This window comes from Bombina bombina, chromosome 6 (assembly GCF_027579735.1).
Source record: "Bombina bombina isolate aBomBom1 chromosome 6, aBomBom1.pri, whole genome shotgun sequence".
Taxonomy (NCBI): Eukaryota; Metazoa; Chordata; class Amphibia; order Anura; family Bombinatoridae; genus Bombina; species Bombina bombina.
Window position 1 is genome coordinate 657,674,449 of NC_069504.1, and position 17,417 is coordinate 657,691,865.

The following is a 17,417-nucleotide window of genomic DNA, read 5'->3' on the forward strand; positions in this document are numbered from 1 at the left end:
TTGAAATTTATTGAAAAGGGGAGAGAACGGAAAGGAACTTTTTTTTTTCCTTTTTTTTTTTTTTTCTTCTTTTTTCCTTGCCTTTTTTTTATTTCCTTGTTTTATTCTGGCCTCCTGTTTTTCTTTTTTTGTAGTCTTACTATTTCCCTACTTTCTTGACTAGCAATTTAAAGGCGGGTGTTGCACCCTTACATAGCTGGTGAAAGATTGTGTTTTGATGGATATATAGTTTACAACAAATGTTGAAAAAAAAAAAAAAACTTTTGTAAATTGTTATGGTTTGATAGATGTGCAGCACATACCAAATGTTGAAAAATGTTTCTTTTCCTTTGTTCTGCTCTGATGAATATATAGTATATATCAATTGGTTTACTAGAATACTAGAGTGTTAGGCCTACTGATATATTTGAAAAAGTATTTTTTCTGAAGTTAGGGTATAGTAGAGGTAGGAGAGAGGAGTAGTTGAGTTACAAATTTTACTGAAGTAGATGACAATTGTTGACCATTGCATATTCACAAACTCATACAGGAGAACACTCCCTAACACACAATATAACTACCTATACTAGAAACACTTATGCACTTTTTCTATATATTTTTACTATGCTCTTCTTTCTTCTTTTCTCTTTTCCCTCTTTCTTTCTAGGTCACTATTAAACACAGGCTCGTCACTTTACACACTCTGTCACTCTCACATATCCCATTTCTTATTTCTGTAAACACCCTAGTTTTTTTTTCTTTTCTGACACATGGACAAATATTTTGCACCTAAATCACACGCAATGCCAGCAAAACCCAAGGATAGAAAGCCCAGACATAGTATTGAAAGTATTAGCGATATTAGACCTGAAATGACCACTGTAAATATTTCTAAAGATGATATAGAAGAAATTTCTAAACAGGTAGCACTATCTCTATCACCTCAACTTGACCATATCAAAACAGAACTATTTACACTCTCAGTAGAAATGAAAAACTTTACATCTAGACTTACAGAAATTGAATCAAGAATTTCAGATACTGAAGACTCTGTGACCAAACAAAACCTCTCTATACAACAACACGATATAAAAATTTCAGAAATTACTGACAAAATAGAAGACTTAGAAAATAGATCACGTAGGAACAACTTAAAAATAGTAGGCCTTCCAGAAACCACCAATTTTCAGGATTTAATATATTTTGCCTCAGTGACTCTGCCACAAAGTCTAGAGATTGATACCAAACTGCATAATTTTATGGTTGAAAGAGCACACCGTGTAGGCTTTATTAGAAACACATCAGAAAATACTATTCAGAAACGAGCTATCCTAATTAAATACCTGAACTTTCAGGACAAAGTACTAATACTTAGAGCATTCAGAAAAATGAAAAACCTAGAGATTGACAATAACAGAATTTTAATCTTTCAAGATTACTCAGTCCAGACAGCAACAAAACGCAAAAGTATGGCTCCATTCTGTACAAACATGATAAACATGGGCCTAGCCGCACACTTAATTTATCCCGCTAAAATTAAGATTTATATGGATAATGAGACAACTACACTAGAAACAATTGCAGAGGCCAAGGCATTTTTGAATAAGTTCCAACCTAGGTAATTATTAAAAAATAAGGAAAGTGCTCCTCTTCTTCTCTCCTTTCTTTTTCTTTTTTGTGCTTTCTGTTTATTGGTGTATGGACAGTTAATGGTATGGCAAGTTGGATAATTTTATTTTACCTTCATATAATAAACGAGATAACTAAGGTTAAGATTTGTATAAAAATGAAAGAATGGTCGAAAACAAGGACAGTCCATTTTTCTTTAAATATTTTAAACACTTATGTTCTATTAAAGATAAAGGTTCGGGTTAGAGGGAGGGGCAAGGAGGTTAGAATTTATTTTGATTCCCCCTTTTTTTTTTTTTTTTTTTCTGGTTTGTTATCTTAAAATAAAGTATAAATGGCAACACTAAAACTAATCTCGTGGAATGTGGGAGGGGTCACTAACCCAATCAAAAGAAAGAGGATCCTGACATATCTTAGAAATAAAAGAGTGGATATTGCACTCCTACAAGAAACACATCTGACTGAAATAGAACATAAAAAACTTAAAGTTAACTGGGTTAGTGAGGTTGTCTATACCCCATGTGCAACACGTAAAAGGGGGGTCGCAGTTTTAATCAGCAAAAATTTAGAATATCGAATTATAGGGCAAGAGATAGACCCAGGGGAACGATTTATTATTCTGAAAATTATTATAAATTCACGTATGTTCACGTTATGTAATGTCTATGGCCCAAATGTGCCAGATATAAAATTTTGGGAAAAATTAAAATTAAAATTACATGATTCTATAAATACGAATCTTATAGTTGCAGGAGACTTCAATATGGTTTTTAACAATATTGATAGATCACAGGCAACTGGAAATAAAACTAAACAGATCCCAAAAAAATCCTCCAGGATTCTTAAAGTATTTGCTAGCGCATTAAACATCAAAGACATCTGGAGATTGTTATATCCTAATTGCAGAGATTTTACGTGTGAATCAAAAAAGTACCGGACATTTTCACGGATAGACTTTTTTCTGGGGTCAGACAAAATTATTAACTCAGATATAAAAGCACAAATAGATAACTTCACCATTTCAGACCATGCCCCGATATCATTAGAGACACGGTGGGAAACAGACAGATATGATCCAGTTAAGAGTTACGGCTTCCCACGCTATTTAGCAAACAATTTAGAATTTAGAAACCGACTCATTGCTATATGGCACGAATATGTTCAACAGAACAAAGACTATATACATAAGAAAGAGATCTTCTGGGAAACTGCTAAGGCAGTAGCCAGAGGAGAAATTAAAAAATTCACTATTAGGTTTAAGAAAAAGCTATATTTAAGAGAGACTGAAATTTCTAACTATCTAAAAAACAAATATAACGCATATATTGCATCTCATACACAGACTAATTGGCAAAGTTACATGAAGGCTAAGCAAGAATGGGAAGTTTTTCTATCACAAAAATTTGCTATCCAAGAACTGAAGAACAAAAGTAGATTTTACAGATTTGGAAATAAAATAGGGAAATTGTTAGCAAGATCTGTAAAAGATAGGAAACCGATGCATCACATTAAGTCACTAAATATTGATGGCAAAAAAATATTGAACCTTGACACAATCAAAGCAGAATTTTATAAATACTTTAGGGACCTATACTCAGTAGCGGATATTAACGTAAAAAATAAACAAGATTTTTGGGAAAAAATTACATTACCTAAGCTCTCGGCGGAAGATTTAGAGAAACTCAATGCACCAATTAAAGAATTGGAAGTCCTAAACGCAATAAATAATTTGAAGTTGGACAAAGCCGCCGGACCTGACCTTCTACCAGCAGAATTTTATAAAATTCTCAAAAACGAAGTAATAGGTGTACTTACGGAACTATTTAATGACTATTTAATTAACTATAAGATTCCATCTCCTAACTTTGCAGTTTCAAAAATAATATTACTCCTAAAAAAAGGGAAAGATCCTGAATCAATAGACTCCTATCGTCCAATTTCACTATTAAACTCCGATTACAAACTATTCACTGTAATTTTGGCAGATAGACTGAAGCTAATTATGAGCCCGTTAATACACCAAGATCAGGTTGGCTTTATGTCTAAGAGAAACTTGTCAGCAAACATACGCAAAATCTTTCTATTAATAGACTTCTTAGCAGATGTTAAAAATAAAAGTGAACATAACTCCGCCATTCTTGCAGTTGATGCCCATAAAGCATTTGACTCTATTATCTGGGACCATTTATTCTGCTCTATGAAGAACTTTGGGTTCAAAGATCAGTTCCTTGAATGTATTCGTGCCTTATATTCCAATGCAACTTCTATTTTGATGGTTAATGGCTCAAACACTACATCCTTCCCTATTTTATCTGGAACACGACAGGGATGTCCAATTTCACCGCTTTTGTTTAATTTAGCAATTGAACCCCTTGCAGTTACCTTAAGGGATAATTTAGGGGGGATTAAGATAGGCAAAATCCCTGTTAAACTTCTACTTTACGCAGATGACTTGATTTTACTTTTAAAGGATGCCCAGACTGAAATTCCCAAAATTTTGGAAATTATAAAAAATTTTGGTTCTTTTTCAGGTTACACAATTAATATATCCAAATCAGAACTACTCTGGTTGAGTAAGCATCACCAAAATCAATACACACCCCCTTTTAAAGTAGCCCCGCAATACATCACATATTTAGGAATCCAGATCAGTGCCAATCCAGAAGATTGGTTTAGTTTAAATTACCCACCTCTATTTGCAAAAATCAGATTTGAGATGATGAAATGGGATAATCTTCCACTCTCAATTACCGCAAGAATCAATGTAGTTAAGATGATCGTCTTACCTAAAATATTATATTTAATGCAAAATATCCCTCTAATCATACCAAAAAAATATCTTAGCAGGTTAGACCAACTAATGAGACGATTTATATGGGGGAGGGGTGCGAATCGAATATCATTATATAAACTGTCACAACTAAGGCAATATGGTGGATTGGCACTACCCAACTTTACTATTTACAATAGTGTAAGTCTTGCAAAAATCGCAATGGACTGGATTACGGGCGGGAACTATATTGCATTTACAGAAGCAGAACAAAATTTAGTATACCCTCTTTCATTAAATGCGCTTCTGCACTGCCCTAAAAAAGTAATTCCAAAAAGTATTAAAAATAAACAATCATTATATCATATTATAATTGCATGGCAAGACATACGACGCAGAGTAGATAGTGACCCTCATTTTTCAGATCTACTTCCTATTAGAGGTGACCCACGCTTTCCACCTGGTATTAGCAGTCAAGTATTTAGGAAATGGGCCACAGCAGGACTTATTTATTTAACACAACTTAGAGAACCCAATCTACAGAGTATAATGCCATTTGAGACTCTTAAAGAGTCTTATAATGTACAGAATGTGGATTTTTTTGCATACCTTCAAGTGAGACATTGGTTCTTTAAAGCTATGGAAGATAATAAGTTTCCATGGACCCATTCAGGAATGAAAATGGGGCTAGCATTATTTAAGGCAGGTAAACGCTCTATTAAATACTGGTATAATATGATCATTACTAAGACAGGGGAACTAAACATTGTACAGATCTGTTCAAAATGGCAAACAACGATTGTAGATCTAAAAAGGGAACAAGTAAAACAAAGTATAATTCTCTTGGACGAGGCCACACTCGCGGCAAGCTGGCGAGAAATGCATATAAAACTTTTACATAGAATATACTTTACGCCTGCTAAAATAAATAAATGGTCGACACAAGGTTTAAGGGTATGTCCACGTTGCTCTTTAGCCGATGCTGACTTAACCCATATGTTTTGGAGTTGCCCAAAAATTAATCAGTTTTGGAAAGGGGTACAATTTTGGTTAAATAAGGTGACAGCTACAAATCACATATTAGAACTACAACACATAATTTTCCTACTAGACACATCAGACAGACTGGTAAACAGAGCTTTCTGTAATACGGTAATTCTGGGTGGAAGATATCTCATCCTTAAAAATTGGCACCAAAAAAAGTCACCGACTATAAATAATTTAACATTTTTATTACAAAGACAATATACAATAGAACAATTTGATAACGCAATTAACTCTGAACAGCAGCATAATAGATTTAATTCAAAATGGTTAGATTTTGTTAAACACTACAAAAACACCAATTTACAGAACCAGTTATTATCACCATTAGAGAATATAAGTTAAGATGCAAACCTCTTTTTTCCCCTTTTTTCCCCCTTTCTTTCCCCCTTTTGGGTTTTTTTTGTTTTTTTTTTTTCTTTTTCTTTTTCTTCCCCCCTCCTCTGCCCCCCCTAGAAAAATTTAAAAGCTAAAAACTTTTCCTTGAAGCCGGTCAGGATTTTGACATTTAATTTGTAAATGGCTCCACCTTTCTCAATAATTTAAAGGTTGAAATTATTTAAAATTTACACTGGACTACCCGAACTTATTATTTATCACTGTAAAGACTTGTCTTTTTGTTTTTGTTTTTTTTCTTTGTTTTTTAAGGTTTATAATAATGAAGTTAGGGTAAATCCCGTGTTAATGACTAGTGTGATAAAGGAAGAAAAGTGAAATATTTAATATCTGAAAAGGTTATGATTTTATTTTCATGTATATCTTATCTGTATCTCTGTTCCATGTTTTCTGGTTCCAAATGACATAAGTGTATCATTGATTATGTAATTTTTTGTCTTTGCCTTTTCTTTCTTATTTCTGTATATTCTTTTTTTTGACCTTTAATAACAATAAAAACATTATATCAAGAAAATTAAGCAAATTAGATTAGAGAAGAAAACTGTATATTCTGTCTGAATCATGAAAAAAATGGTAGGTTTCATGTCTCTTTAAATCCAAAAGACTGCGAACAGAGCTGATTTTAGGCTATGGCCCCAAGTTATCAAGGTCTGTCGGACCTGATCCGACAGTGCGGATCAGGTCCGGCAGACCTCGCTGAATACGGCGAGCAATACGCTCGCCGTATTCAGCATTGCACCAGCAGCTCACAAGACCTGCTGGTGCAACGCCGCCCCCTGCAGACTTGCGGCCAATTGGCCGCCAGCAGAGAGGTGTCAATCAACCTGATTGTATTCGATCGGGTTGATTTCCGGCGATGTCTGTCCGCCTGCTCAGAGCAGACGGACAGGTTATGGAGCAGCGGTCTTTGTGACCGCCGCTTCATAACTGCTGTTTCTGGCGAGTCTGAAGACTGAAGGGGCCATCAAGCTCCATTCAGAGCTTGTTAAATAGAGACCTATGCCTGTATGAACATAGGTTAGTCAATAACTGTCTCAGATACTTTCATTATTCTATAGGTAGATGCTAAGAACTAGATATGTGTACATAAAAAAAAATATTTTGGATGTATTGATTGACATTTCAAGGACTATTGTATCTCCTTCATCAGATGTCCCCAAATGTCAATACATTTTGACACTATTGGTATCTGAAATTCCTGTGAGTGCAGTTACTTTGTTGATTGGCAAACAATGTTCTAGAAGACAAAAATAAGAGGCGCCTCATGGTGTGATATCACTCAAATCTTGAATAGAAACAGGTATGGGACAAAAGACTTCTGACCCGCTCGACTGACTCTCACTCCGGGATTAATAATCAGGATCTCAACAGCGACGTAGGCTGTGACGTCATTGGCCTCACACTAGGTGCCACACACCACCAAGATGAGCCAGTTCTTTCACAAACCGTCTCACGTATTCCTACAAGGTGGAATTTTCAATAATACAAGAAAGTTATATGCTCCAAAAAGAATGTTTGCAAGCAGAACGAGAGTGAATTAAAATATTTATTAACCCTTTCCTGCCGGGGTTAAAGTGTCTACATCGGAACAACTGTTCCGATATAGACAAATTGAAATCACACGATCGTGAGATTTTAATTATTGGATTGGGTCTGTGGGGCGTCCCTATAACCCTAGGAATGCCCTCTAGACCACAATCAAATCCAGGAAGCGCAGTAGGCTTCAGGACAGCCGTTGGCTATGACGTTCTATTCCGTCATAACGGCTCTAAAGCCCAGTGTAATTATGACGGAATAGAATGGCATAACGGCTTTAAAAGGTTAAAACAATGTTAAAAACACAAACAGCAATGCGTTTCTCGGCACAAGCTGCTGTTTCATCAGACTGTAAGATTAAATAGTTTCTCGCTCTATTTAAAAAACAAACATCCAATCCATTCGGGGCATAATGATATGACCTTCTGTATTGTACCGTTTCATTTATTGTGTCATCACCATTTGTTATTTTGTAGTGATATTTCATGTTTAAAAACGTACGTAGGCAAGTTTAAACAGGTAAAGCGTACGTAGGCAAGTTTTCCCTACACCGTGGACATCTTTTTCAGCTGACAGCCAGCAATAGGTATTCACCTACTCATAGTCCGTTAAGGGAGTAGGACCTTAAAACCCTTTGGCAGTCATCATTGAGTTAAACCACATATTCTCTATAATATCCAGAGTGAGCAACTTACTAATATGACATAGCTGTCTTCAAAGCCACTTTAAGAAAGTTTGTACTTACAGAGAAGTCGCTACACTGTAACTGCATACAGTCAGCAAGAAACACAATAAATAAGAAGACAGCCGATGCAGGTTCAAGGGACTATTCCCAAAGCACGATATATTGCATAAACCACTGGACTCCCGGAGGGATTCTTAACAAGCCACTTTTTAACAAGTTACTTCCTGACTCCATACACCATACTCCAAGGGGAGAAGAACGAATACATCTTCTTTGCAATCAACATCATAAGACATCACCGGAGGTCTCTCACCATTAGATGCCGCAACTTACCTCATGAGATTGAGGTATTTTCTAGTAAGTGCTATACCTACCGGTTATCTTTGGTGTGATTGCATTTACAATACTGGACTATCATTAACATTATTGCAATTTAATGTATGCTTACAATATTTAAGTAACTGGCAAATATTGTATTGTTTTGTTTATATTACCATTTGCATGTGTATTTACATTTTGCACATTCTTTACATCGATTTTTTCTTTTCTTTATCCCCACTTAATATAATAGTTTTAAGTTGAGGAACTACTTCCTAGTTCTTGGGCCCCTCTTGTAGCGCTATCTCAACCTCCACCTCCACATATATATATATATATATATATATATATATATATATATATATATGTATTTAAGGATAGATACAGCGCCTATATATCAATTAAACCTTTAGGGTATGTAAAGGAATATGCATGTAAAAATAAATACAAATAGAAAAAAGGAAAATAAAAATAAAAATTATATATAAAATATATGAACTATAAAACAATGTTCATATAAGTCCTAAGAATATATATAGTCCGTAGTAGATCTCCAGCTATAGAAGATATGTAGTTATAGATGGTATATAATACCCTTACCAGATATTACCCCAATCGAATGAGGTAAGTATGCCGCACTGGGGGTATATATAGATGGTTGAATTTCCTCCTTGTATCCAGCTGTGGTGCCTCTTATAGTATTCGTTAGCCTTCTGGAGTATGCAGGGATGTGTTTCTGGTGGTGAATAGATCCCTTACACTTCCTATTGGTTGATGGTTGGCCTCTTGGAGTGCTTTTTCTGTCTTGGTATAAACTTTCTCCAGCGTAAGGATACTGTAGCTGGCCTTGTTGTCTTCTGAGTCAAGTTCGGATTGGCTCATCCAAATAAGTCAAGTTGTGGGTGGAGTTTAGCTTGTTTCCTATGTAGCAACCACCTCACAATGTCATCCTACTGCTGAATGAATGAACGATTAATGACATTGACATTGTGAGGTGGTTGCTACATAGGAAACAAGCCAAACTCCACCCACAACTTGACTTATTTGGATGAGCCAATCCGAACTTGACTCAGAAGACAACAAGGCCAGCTACAGTATCCTTACGCTGGAGAAAGTTTATACCAAGACAGAAAAAGCACTCCAAGAGGCCAACCATCAACCAATAGGAAGTGTAAGGGATCTATTCACCACCAGAAACACATCCCTGCATACTCCAGAAGGCTAACGAATACTATAAGAGGCACCACAGCTGGATACAAGGAGGAAATTCAACCATCTATATATACCCCCAGTGCGGCATACTTACCTCATTCGATTGGGGTAATATCTGGTAAGGGTATTATATACCATCTATAACTACATATCTTCTATAGCTGGAGATCTACTACGGACTATATATATTCTTAGGACTTATATGAACATTGTTTTATAGTTCATATATTTTATATATAATTTTTATTTTTATTTTCCTTTTTTCTATTTGTATTTATTTTTACATGCATATTCCTTTACATACCCTAAAAGTTTAATGGATATATAGGTGCTGTATCTATCCTTAAATACACATTTACTCTTACTGTCTAGGGTTCCACATCCCTTCCAGTACTTGTCCTATATAGCTGCCAATATATCCTACTCATTTTTTGACTAGCGCCTACTTTAGAGTATCACTTGTATCAACTCAGTACACTGAGGGGACACATTTTACTTACTCCTATATATATATATATATATATATATATATATATATATACATACATACACACACACAGATATAGATATAGATACATATACACACACCTGAAAATTTCAACTAGTGCACTAGTCTAGAACAAGTAAGAAATTGCAGAAGACAATGAGTCTCTTCTTTTTCCTATTTTATCATGATGTAGGCTAGTAACTTTTTTTTTCCCTCAGGACTGGTAATTTTTTTTTCAATATGCAGGTGTATATATATATATATATATATATATATATATTTTCATTATATTTTTTTTATAACCCTGTAAATAAAAAAGACAGGGTTAGTTTGCAGTTGTTAAATGAACTCTTGTTGTGAAAGATAAGAGCATTAACTTCCAGGAGACCCACAAATTCCATCTCAGGGTAGTTCCCATGAGCTGTCTGTATAAGGCTGCCTCTTCTGATAGTGTTTGCTGTTTAAGAACAGTATTATGTATTATTTCTCTTTAGAAGCTGTACAAGCTTGTTTTGTTGCAAGGTGAAAAATGAGAGTGCGTGCCTACTAAGGGCCTTTGTAGTAAACTTATTTGTGGAACAGAAACTGGTTTCTATAAACATGGAGCACATTTTTTTATTACTTTGTGTGAATTAACAGAAATAAGCAGAAATCTGTACCACCCGGGGTATCCTACCATCCTACGGTCATTTGAGTATAACAGAAGATGTAGATTTTCTGTACAGGTGGTTGCTATGAGTAGCCAGGTTAGAAGCTGCTAACCTCAGCTATTATACACTGGTAGATATTTCATATAGGTACCAAAATTATAAGCTGGTATCCCTAACCCTGACAAGGAGCCAATCTCAATCGCCCCTAACCTGCAGCAGACTAGGCCTTCCAAACGGTTTCAATCACTAACCTTAAAGGGACACTGTAGTCAAAAATTAATTCCTCATAGCTAAAAAGTATACATTGAAATAAAGACATTTACAATGCCCATCACGTTTCAAATACTTACCATTTCTAATCTTTTTGTCTCTGAAATTTAAAATTTTTCCAAACCCACTAACTTTCTATCCGTTACCGATTTCCAATCTGGGCTGGCAACTCCAGTTGGAAGATGGTGACTCTTCTACGCCATGCGTATGTGCAAGATAGCTAAACGTCATTGAATACATCACTGTCTTAATTTCAGTTTAGGATGCAGGAGACCCACTCTATCGATTGTGGAATAGAAGAATTTACTGCGCAGTAAACATAAAATAACTTGCGTGTGAGCGCTTCGAGAATCTCCCTAGAATTAACGAGCAACTTAAAAAATGATTTAAATTAATACTTTGTAACACCCAATTCGATAGATATTAATAATGATATTACATTATAATCAATTCTCTATGCATTATTTAATAGAAAAGAGAATCTCCCTATAATGGACGAGCAAACTATTGCCTAGATTTAGAGTTCTGCGTTAGCCGTCAAAAGCAGCGTTAAGGGGTCCTAACGCTGCTTTTAGCCGCCCGCTGGTATTTAGAGTCAGGCAGGAAAGGGTCTACCGCTCACTTTCAAGCCGCGACTTTTCCATACCGCACATCCCCTTACCTCAATTGCGTATCCTATCTTTTCAATGGGATCTTCCTAACACTGGTATTGAGAGTCTTGGCTGAAGTGAGCGGTAGACCCCCTACCGACAAGACTCCTAACGCCCATGGAAAGGCTGTAGTTAAGAGCTTTATGGGCTAACGCCGGTATATAAAGCTCTTAACTACAGTGCTCTAAAGTACACTAACACCCATAAACTACCTATATACCCCTAAACCGAGGTCCCCCCACATCGCCCCCACTATAATAAATATTTTTAACCCCTAATCTGCCGACCGCACATCGCTGCCACCTACATTATCCCTATGAACCCCTAATCTGCTGCCCCTAACATTGCCGACACCTACATAATATTTATTAACCCCTAATCTGCCCCCCCCCAACGTTGCCGCTACCTTACCTAGACTTATTAACCCCTAATCTGCCGACCGGACCTCACCGCTACTATAATAAATGTATTAACCCCTAAACCGCCGCACTCCCGCCTCGCAAACACTATAATAAATAGTATTAACCCCTAACCTGCCCTCCCTAACATCGCCGCCACCTAACTTCAAGTATTAACCCCTAATCTGCCGACCGGACTTCGCCGCTACTATAATAAATGTATTAACCCCTAAAGCCAAGTCTAACCCTAACACCCCCCTAAGTTAAATATAATTTTAATCTAACGAAATAAATTAAATCTTATTAACTAAATTATTCCTATTTAAAACTAAATACTTACCTGTAAAATAAACCCTAATATAGCTACAATATAACGAATAATTATATTGTAGCTATTTTAGGATTTATATTTATTTTACAGGCAACTTTGTATTTATTTTAACTAGGTACAATAGCTATTAAATAGTTATTAACTATTTAATAGCTACCTAGTTAAAATAATTACAAAATTACCTGTAAAATAAATCCTAACCTAAGTTAAAATTAAACCTAACACTACACTATCAATAAATTAATTAAATAAATTAACTACAATTACATACAATTAAATAAACTAAACTAAATTACAAAAAATAAAAAAGGATTACAAGAATATTAGGCTAATTACACCTACTCTAAGCCCAGTAATAAAATAAAAAAGCCCACCAAAATAATAAAGGTCCCTACACTATTCTAAATTAAAAAGTAATCAGCTCTACATTTATGACGGTTTTCTTTTCCATGTGTACCAATTTTCTTTTATGGCTTGTATTATGCTTGATTTATCTTCAATAAAAAAGAACTTGGAATAAAAGACTTAATCCTAAAAAGTAATCAGCTCTTTTACCAGCCATTAAAAGGGCTTTTTGCGGGGCATGCCCCAAAGTAATCACCTCTTTTGCCTGTAAAAAAAAAATACAACCCCCCCAACATTAAAACCCACCACCTACATACCCCTACCCTAACCCAAACCCCCCTTAAATAAACCTAACACTACCCCCCTGAAGATCTCCCTAACTTGAGACGTCTTCACCTAGCCGGGCCGAAGTCTTCATCCGATGGGGCAGAAGAGGACATCCAGACCGGCAGAAGTCTTCATCCTATCCGGGCAGAAGAGGACATCCGGACCGGCAGACATCTTCATCCAAGCGGCATCTTCTATCTTCATCCATCCGGAGCGGAGCTATCTTCTTTCCAGCCGACGTGGATCCATATTCTTCAACCGACGCCTACTCGCCAAATGAAGGTTCCTTTAAATGACGTCATCCAAGATGGCGTCCCTCGAATTCCGATTGGCTGATAGGATTCTATCAGCCAATCGGAATTAAGGTAGGAAAAATCTGATTGGCTGATTGAATCAGCCAATCAGATTCAAGTTCAATCCGATTGGCTGATCCAATCAGCCAATCAGATTGAGCTCGCATTCTATTGGCTGTTCCGATCAGCCAACAGAATGCAAGCTCAATCTGATTGGCTGATTGGATCAGCCAATCGGATTGAACTTGAATCTGATTGGCTGATTAAATCAGCCAATCAGATTTTTCCTACCTTAATTCCGATTGGCTGATAGAATCCTATCAGCCAAACGGAATTTGAGGGACGCCATCTTGGATGACGTCATTTAAAGGAACCTTCATTCGGCGAGTAGGTGTCGGTTGAAGAGGATGGATCCACGTCGGCTGGAAAGAAGATGGCTCCGCTCCGGATGGATGAAGATAGAAGATGCCGCTTGGATGAAGATGTCTGCCGGTCCGGATGTCCTCTTCTGCCCAGATAGGATGAAGACTTCTGTCGGTCTGGATGTCCTCTTCTGCCCCATCTGATGAAGACTTCGGCCCGGCTGGGTGAAGACGACTCAAGGTAGGGAGATCTTCAGGGGGGTAGTGTTAGGTTTATTTAAGGGGGGTTTGGGTTAAAGCAGGGGTATGTGGGTGGTGGGTTTTAATGTTGGGGGGGTTGTATTTTTTTTTACAGGCAAAAGAGCTGATTACTTTGGGGCATGCCCCGCAAAAAGCCCTTTTAAGGGCTGGTAAAAGAGCTGATTACTTTTTAATTTAGAATAGGGTAGGGACCTTTATTATTTTGGGGGGCTTTTTTATTTTATTAGGGGGCTTAGAGTAGGTGTAATTCGCCTAATATTCTTGTAATCTTTTTATTTTTTGTAATTTAGTGTTTGTTTGTTTTTGTAATTTAGTTTAGTTTATTTAATTGTATGTAATTGTAGGTAATTTATTTAATTAATTTATTGATAGTATTGATAGTGTGCACCTGTAATATTCGTAAGGCAGCACTTCCAATTGTTTTTTAGTGCTCTTGAAAAAGACGATTTAGTCGTTGAAACGCATAGAGCCAAGCTAAAAGAGCCTTTTAATATGTTTTAATAAATATTTGTTTGTTATAACAAGTATTTTTGCTGCCTTTCTTGGAAGTATTCTAAAGTTACCAACCACTTTTGAGGAGCCGGATTCCGAATTACTCGGAGTGAGTATACTGCACCTTATATCAATTTAAAGATACAATCACCTGCAGTGTAATTTCCATTGTCTACAGATACTAAAGCACATTATGGGAAAATCAGGATATAGATCCTTATGAAGAAGCTGAACTCTGAAATTTTCGGAGTGAGTATACAGCACATTATTTTGTTGTTAACTCCTACAAATCACAAGTCAAGTTTCTTTCTTCAGTGTGCACCATAATACATACGAGATTCAAGACCAGCGCCTCTATATACTTAATCCATATTCTACTCACAGTCCTGTTGGGAGAGACTGTTAGAAGGCTGCGGTCACCTAAGAGGGGAGTATTGTGCTCTATTCTAGTCATTCTGTACATTGTGTTGTTAACATCTAACATATCTGTATAGTTTCTGTAATTATCCTATATAAGTATAAATGACCTGTGTTTTCCTCTCCCTCTGCTCAATTGTCTGGTAGCCAGCTATTATTTCTGCAGATGGTTGATACAGCCCATCATATTATGTACTGCACACCTCATAGACTTGAGATCTAGCTCCCACTGCTCTGTATTAGAATATAATGATTCCCTTTGCCAGGTTACACTTGAGGAAGCCTGAAACATGCTTATTAGAAACTGGTTACTTTGGTGGGCAGCACTGGGCCTGGAGACCCGCAAAAAAAAAAAAATCAATCTGGCTTTTAAAGCATAATTGCTCAGTATATAATATTTTGTATAATCTCTTAGTGGAGTTAGTATCCTCAGAAATATAAGTCCAGATGACCTAATAACCTCTTATCAAAGGCTGTGGAGAGTTTTAGTAGACGTGTCTCCCTCACCTAGTGTTTAGTACTAGCTGGATGAGTACCTTGTTCCACCATCAGCTTTATAAGCGACTTCTCCAGGTACATAGCCCCAGAGTCAGTGTGACAAGCTACACAGATTTTTCTGATCCGTCCTTTGTTCCTGGCATTTAAAGGGACATGAAACCCCAAAAAATTATTTCATGATTCAGATAGAGAATACAATTTTAAAAAAAGTTTCCAAATTACTTCTATTATCAAATTTGCTTTGTTCTCTTGTTATTCTTTGTTGAAGAGATACCTAGATAGGTAGCACTGGAGCACTACATAACAGGAAATAGTGGTATCATCTAGTGCTTTTGCCAATGACGGCATCACTATCTCCTTATCACCCCAAGTCTGCTGCTTTGGAGTTACACTTGACTCCAAACTGTTCCCCCACATCCAACTGTTCTCTTCATCCTACCTCAACCACCTAAGCAATATTTCAGAAATTCACCCATATCTGAGCACTGACACCACTAAGCAACTAATCCACTCACTGGTAATTTTCAAATTATACTACTGCAATAACCTACTCACTGATCTTTCTCTCTCCTGCCTCTACCTCCTAAATGCCTCTGCCAGGCTAATTCACCTTTCCCACCACTCTGTATCTGTTGTACTTCTTTGTGAGCACCTTCACTGGTTACCTAAACACAGCAGAAAAATTCTCACCCTTACATGCAAAGCTCTCACTAACACTGCTCCCCACTACCTGTCCTCACTAATGAACAAATATACTCAAGCCCACCCCCTAAGATCCAACACTGACCTGCTCCTTGCATCTTCCATCATCACCTTTTCCCATGCTAGACTGCAGGACTTCTCTTGTAAAGCACCAACCCACTGGAACGCACTTCCTTGCGCTGTTAAAATTTTACCTGATCTTCTTTTAAACGCTCCCTAAAGATATTTTTGTTAAAGGAAGCCTACGAACCAACTCAGTAATAAATGAATTCCACTTACCTAATCATTGTCCTCATCTAACTCTGTATTAAAATCATTCTCACCCTCCTACTCTTCTAGATGGTACATTTCCACAGGAATAGGGCCATCAATTCCTCCTGAATTTGTTTGGCAGTGAATGCAACACTCCTAGCACGTCGGTAAAAGATGCTTCCAATCCAGGAATTGAGAAAGTTACGTCTCTGCTGACGAAACGCGTATGACTGATTGGCTACTATTTCTGTGATAATCTCACCAAACTTCAGAGAAAATTTAATAAAAAATAAAATAAATGGAATGTAGCTCTATTCTTGTAAACAGCTAGTAAATATAACTTGTTCTACTAGCATGTACAAGGTGAGCATTTACTTTTAGTAATTGAAATGAAAAGTATGGTTTAAACCTCTATGAATGATAATAATAAATCTTATGAGAGATACTTATCAAGTCTCTATAATATAAGCAATGATTCATTAATATTGTCAAAAAAGAAAAATTGAGAAAAAATCCTTTATATTCAGGATAAGAAATGAAGTGATAGAGTTCAACTCTAGATAAAGTAATGTTCAAATATCTTTCCTTAAGTTTCACGCACTCACACAAACACTCTAAAATATATATACAAAGTTCCAGCACACACACAATATAGACCAGCAAGGAGGAGGTTAATTCAGTGTAATACACCTCAGGTAAGTAAAAACACTTAGCGTTATTTTTGGAAACCTTATGATTTGTATACAATACGATACCCAAACCAGCGTGGTGACAAGACCAGATTTTCCCAGGAGCGATGGTGTAGCGTGGAGAGCGGTAATAACAGCAGAGTAAGTGCTAAACCGGAGATTAGTAGAGAGCGGCGTTCCGGTAGCAGCTTGTGTGAGTGCGGCTTCAGCCGCGTGTGATAGAGTTCCGGTAGCGTAGGGATACAATCAGAAGTATCAGTCCAAAAGAATCAGGAAAGAAGTGCAGCAAACTTTGAGATACAAACAGCCTTCAAAAAACAAAACACTCATGACCTGAAAGGGAAAAGTAAACTGCTTGGAAAGAGCAGTAGCACAGGATGAGAGAATCCACTTTAATTTTCAGGCACTGAGTAATGGAAAAGCA

The 17,417-nt window shown here is 36.6% G+C and overlaps 1 protein-coding gene across 1 annotated transcript in view; it reads left to right on the top strand.

Annotated features, from left to right (window-relative positions):
- The first annotated feature begins 782 nt into the window (after positions 1 to 782).
- Positions 783 to 17,417, top strand: part of LOC128664551 (ras and EF-hand domain-containing protein-like) — a 185,260-nt gene continuing 168,625 nt past the window's right edge. The window contains 1 exon segment of the mRNA XM_053719368.1: positions 783 to 1,340. Within this exon segment, the coding sequence (XP_053575343.1) occupies positions 783 to 1,340 (558 nt within the window).